Source organism: Silurus aristotelis, assembly GCF_946808225.1.
Source record: "Silurus aristotelis genome assembly, chromosome: 8".
In the NCBI taxonomy this organism is placed as follows: domain Eukaryota; kingdom Metazoa; phylum Chordata; class Actinopteri; order Siluriformes; family Siluridae; genus Silurus; species Silurus aristotelis.
The window spans coordinates 9,110,149-9,116,124 of NC_139581.1; the positions used below are offsets into that span (position 1 = coordinate 9,110,149).

General features: G+C 35.2%; 1 protein-coding gene across 1 annotated transcript in view; it reads left to right on the forward strand.

The window, feature by feature from the left end:
• rxrga (retinoid x receptor, gamma a) overlaps positions 1 to 2,290 on the forward strand; it is a 15,200-nt gene extending 12,910 nt beyond the window's left edge. Inside the window, exon 10 of the mRNA XM_083548047.1 lies at positions 260 to 2,290. Coding sequence (XP_083404173.1) covers positions 260 to 407 — 148 coding nt within the window. The 3' untranslated portion in view covers positions 408 to 2,290. The remainder of the gene's footprint in view (positions 1 to 259) is intronic.
• The last annotated feature ends 3,686 nt before the right edge of the window (positions 2,291 to 5,976 follow it).

The following is a 5,976-nucleotide window of genomic DNA, read 5'->3' on the forward strand; positions in this document are numbered from 1 at the left end:
AAGTAAATAGTTATGTGATTAACAAACTAATTTAGCAAGTCAGTAAATAAGTAAAAGAAAGTAAATAAATTTTCTGAATAAGGTTTCATATATTGATCTATTGATATCTTTTTTGCCAATACTGCTTTCAGTAAATAAGATAAAAATTTTGATATTAATAATGAAATGAGTAAATACTAGTTACACAATTATGAATTACTTTCCTGATAAACACCTGTAATAAATTTGTGTTTTAAAACATCTGTACTTACTGTTGTAGGTTTGCGAAGCTTTTGCTGCGTCTTCCGGCTCTTCGCTCCATCGGTCTCAAGTGCCTCGAGCATCTTTTCTTTTTCAAGCTCATCGGCGATACACCGATAGACACATTCCTCATGGAGATGCTGGAAGCACCACACCAAATCACGTGATGCTAATAACATCCTTTACCCTGTACATACCCACCTCATGCCCTGATCTTCTTTTATACTACATTTAAAACAAGGACAATGTAATTGTTATTAAATAAAAAGCAGATTATTAATTTTAATTTTGTAAATAGATCTTGTCCCTGATGTAGTACAAAGTGATTCTAATCGATGTGAGACTGTGTTAACTGCCAACATGTATTTTGTAATGTTATGTAAAAAGAAGAAAAAAATTTTTTAAATAGCACTATCTAGCGTTTTCTTTGTTTCTAGCAAAAGTCTTGAGGACTGATTTATTTTCTTTTTTTTTTTTTCTTTTTTTACATTTTATAGCCATGTTTCCACTTTGGAAGAACAGGCTGTGAGGGCTGCAATATTGAACTTCTTTTTCAGTGGTTCAAATTATATTTTAGAAAATGTTTTTTGGCAATAAAACTGAAATTAACTTAATAATAATAATATAATAATAATTCACTTTATTGTATAGAGCGCCTTTAAAAGTTACAAGCGTTTCAAATCGTTTTACGAGCTTTAAAAAAAAAGTAAATACACACATCATACATACATCACAAAAGAAAATTACATTAAAGTTACCCTGAAAAAAATCCAATTAAAGAGCAGATGTTTCTGAGGAAAAAAAAAAATAATAATATTTTAACTGTATTCAGAAAAGTGAGGATTGAATGTAATGTTTAAGTCTTAACATTGTTATGCTCCGTTACTATTATGTACAGAGTTTCACATGTTTCTGTGGGTTTCCTCAGGGTTCTCTGTCATTGTGACTGGTTTTGGGTGCTAAAGTTACCCACATATTAAGTACAGGTGTTCAACAACATGTATATATATATATATATATATATATATATATATATATATATATATATATATATATATATATATATATATATATATATATATATATATATATATATATATATATATATATATATATATGTCACCTGACTTTTTCAACCATATATAGTTCTTCCACCAAGCTTTTACCAAAAGGCACACAATTGTATAGGATGTCTTTAGCTGTGGTGACCCAAACATTTCAACATAACTATGCTCCTGTGTACAAAGCCAGCTCCATGAAAATATTGTTCACATGGGTTGGAACATCTTTGAATACTGCCCGCATCTCAGACCTGCTTACCCTACATAAGTACCTTACTTTACTAATGCTCTGAATGACCAGAAATCTTCACAAGCACACTCTAAAATCTAATGGAACATCTTCTCAGAAGAGTGGAGGTTATTAGAATGGCAAATGGGGACAAAATGTGTAATGGGATGTTCGAAAAGCACACACAAATCACGGTCAGATGTCCACAATTTTTGTCTATATAAGGTATATGTGTATAATGAGGTATAAATGTATTAATTTAGACTGTTTTTAACAGATAAATTGCCAATTCTTGTTTAAAATATCTTTAAACAATAACCCCATTGTGGATGGGATTGGAAAGTCGTGACTTGATATATGTCTCTCTTGTTTATCAGGCTGATAGACTGAGCAGTTAAACGTGTTTAAGGCAAAAGAAAAAGAAAAGAGTACACATTAACCACATGTCTGGACTGCAGCATTTAGCTGTTTTAAAGCCTATAACTGTAACAGAAGGTTTTAATAATCAGAACAATGTGCTCCTTGGTGTGGCATGCCACATTTTCATTAGAAAGACATTACCTCAGCAAAGGCATAATCCCGCAAAGCGGATGTCTTTCCTCACATGTACTTTTATTCTTCACACGCACTCTTTTTATTGCACCTGTAAAAATACTATTACATCATTATAAAACTGAGAAACACAGAAAACAAGAAATCATCTGGCAAATGTTTTGTACATTTATGTTAATGCTATTATTAATAAACCCTCATCTACTCTTCATTCTTCTTGCTTATTCTTATATATTATCTTTTTTTTATAACTTATTATGTTAATATTGTGCATAAATGTTTTCAATAATAAATAGAAGAAACGAAAACGAAATGCACTTTTTTTTCTCGTTAAAATAGAGACAAAGGCAGAACTTTACATCCGACCACAAGACAAAAACTTACTGCAAAGATTATTGCAGTTACATTACTTTACTCAAATCTAAAATATTTCAGGACCATACTGTATGCGAACCATACAAACTTCTACCACTTTTATTATTTATTTATGTATGTGTGTGTGTGTGTGTGTGTGTGTGTGTGTGTGTGTGTGTGTGTGTGTGTGTGTGTGTGTGTGTATATATATATATATATATATATATATATATATATATATATATATATATATATATATATATATATATATACAGTGGGTATGGAAAGTACACAGAATTGTTGACATTGTTGCAGATTTATTAAAAAGAAGTCAGGTCCTCTCCAGTTCTGTCAGGTTGGATGGTAAACGTTGGTGGACAGCCATTTTTAGGTCCCTCCAGAGATGCTCAATTGGGTTTAAGTCAGGGCTCTGGCTGGGCCATTCAAGAACAGTCACGGAGTTGTTGTGAAGCCACTCCTTCGTTATTTTAGCTGTGTGCTTAGGGTCATTGTCTTGTTGGAAGGTAAACCTTCGGCCCAGGTCCAGAGCACTCTGGAGAAGGTTTTTGTCCAGGATATCCCTGTACTTGGCCGCATTCATCTTTCCCTCGATTGCAACCAGTCGTCCTGCCCCTGCAACTGAAAAACACCCCCACAGCATGATGCTGCCACCACCATGCGTCACTGTTGGGACTGTGTTGGACAGGTGATGAGCATTGCCTGGTTTTCTCCACACATACCGCTTAGAATTAAGGCCAAAAAGTTCTATTTTGGTCTCATCAGACCATAGAATCTTATTTCTCACCATCTTGGAGTCCTTCAGGTGTTTTTTAGCAAACTCCATGCGGGCTTTCATGTGTCTTACACTGAGGAGAGGCTTCCGTCGGGCCACTCTGCCATAAAGCCCCGACTGGTGGAGGGCTGCAGTGATGGTTGACTTTCTACAACTTTCTCCCATCTCCTGACTGCTTCTCTGGAGCTCAGCCACAGTGATCTTTGGGTTCTTCTTTACCTCTCTCACCAAGGCTCTTCTCCCCCGATAGCTCAGTTTGGCCGGACGGCCAGCTCTAGGAAGGGTTCTGGTCGTCCCAAACGTCTTCCATTTGAGGATTATGGAGGCCACTGTGCTCTTAGGAACCTTAAGTGCAGCAGAAATCTTTTTGTAACCTTGGCCAGATCTGTGCCTTGCCACAATTCTGTCTCTGAGCTCTTCAGGCAGTTCTTTTGACCTCATGATTCTCATTTGCTCTGACATGCATTGTGATCTGGAAGGTCTTATATAGACAGGTGTGTGGCTTTCCTAATCAAGTCCAATCAGTATAATCAAACACAGCTGAACTCAAATGAAGGTGTAGAACCATCTCAAGGATGATCAGAAGAAATGGAAAGCACCTGAGTTAAATATATGAGTGTCACAGCAAAGGGTCTGAATACTTAGGACCATGTGATATTTCAGTTTTTCTTTTTTAATAAATCTGCAACAATGTCAACAATTCTGTGTTTTTCTGTCAGTATGGGGTGCTATGTGTATTTATGAGGAAGAAGAATGAACCTAAATGATTTTAGCAAATGGCTGCAATATAACAAAGAGTGAAAAATTTAAGGGGGTCTGAATACTTTCCGTACCCACTGTATATGCATCTCCATAAGTGAGGCCAACAATACGATACGATTCATCCCTATTATAATGCAGTGGGATTCGATTTTGATTTGATTAAACACAATGCGATTCAGTGCAATACGATGCGATGAATAAAATATGCTGGTTTATCACCAGTCCAGTCAGGGCACGGTAAAGAGACCACAACACTTAGTTTATTGAACATCGGGAGGTAAAACTCATACATTAGCCACACCGGATTAAACAGTGCATCTAATCTCTCTCTGTACACTCTCACACTGTTCTTTCCCTTGATTCGAAATCACTGTTCTCATGGCATTATCTCAAGATCTTATTCAAAGATGTGATCATTTATAACCTTCAATTTCACTCAATACATACAAATAAATTGTTTTTTACTGATGCAATTATGCTACAAATGCAACATGTATTCGATGCACACTTTAAAAAAATCTTAAAATTGTAAAAAAAAATATATATATATATATATATATAAAACATTTGAATGTAAATGTATAGATATATACATATTCACACATCAACAGTGATATTTGCGATGAGATCACAGGTTTCCTTCTAATGACTCTTCAATGTGGATTAAACTGTGGAGTAAAACTGTGTACCAGCGTACAGACAATAGTAGACTACTTGATTTTCTAGATCTTGGATTGTTTTTTAACTGCCTTTTCTTTAAGACATTTTGGACAGTGGAAACACTGAGCTAGAAGTGCTTTGATATCTTTTTTATAGCTTTTCTCTTTTTTGTGGGCATCAATTAGCTTCATTCTCTGATCCTCTGTCAATTACATAGAGATGCCCATCGTGGATGAGTTTTAAAAATCCCTACTGGATAAGAACTGACAAATTCTAACACATTTAGACATCTGATAAGCATTAAACTAATCTCTAGCAAGTCATATTTCAACAGAACTATTGATTGTGATCTGGTCGAGGGATAAACAGAGATCAGATAAGCTATTGGATTTGACTGAAAGGCCAATTAGTTTAACTATTGTACATAAAAAGGCTGTAGGTGTTTTTAAAACCTCGACCCTTGTCTGACTTTAAATCCATTGCCACATGAGGACAAATAAAATCATATAAATAAGGAATTAAGTAAGCATTTATGAATCAGTAAAATGAGCACATCTGTGTGAGTGGGTGACAGAAGCTTCACTCAGACCCAAAGCTGTCTCATCTCAACAATGTGAACAGGACTGAAGCAAAGGTCAGTGGAAAAAGCTTGTAAATTACAAGGTCGGGGTGGTGATGAAAACCATTCTGACCACACAATGTAAGAATTCAGTCTGAACGTTGAAGGTCATTTGAAGGATTCTAAAGAGTACGAGCACATTTGAATTGGAGACGCTTATTAAACAGACCAAGGTTACACACACGGGCTTGTAATTCTTGTGTAAATTCAGCTTTACTGTTCTAGTGGTACTAATGACAGGAACATTTGTCATTTTGCTTATTTTTATGTCATAATATTACATTTAAATCAAAATGCAGAAAGAAAAATTGTTAGGGTGTAGAGATAATCTGGAACATTCTGCAAAAAAACACGTAATGATAGAAATACAACGTGGGTGCTTAGATATGGAATATCTAACAGGTTTGACCTTTTAGAGACAATTACCCACAATAAAAATTATATAATAGTTTCATTAAAAAGCTAAAGTATTTCCTTTTGATTGCTGAGGTTAAGGTTGGTGTTGGATAGGTATTTATAGAGCGAACAATTAATTCAACAGAAGGTCCTTACAACGGCTAAGGAACATAGAAATAATGTGTGTGTGTGTGTGTGTGTGTGTGTGTGTGTGTGTGTGTGTGTGTGTGTGTGTGTGTGTGTGTGTGTGTGTGTGCCAGTATTTACATCACCAGCCTTTGGTCTAATCAGACTGTGGTGGTTAATTACA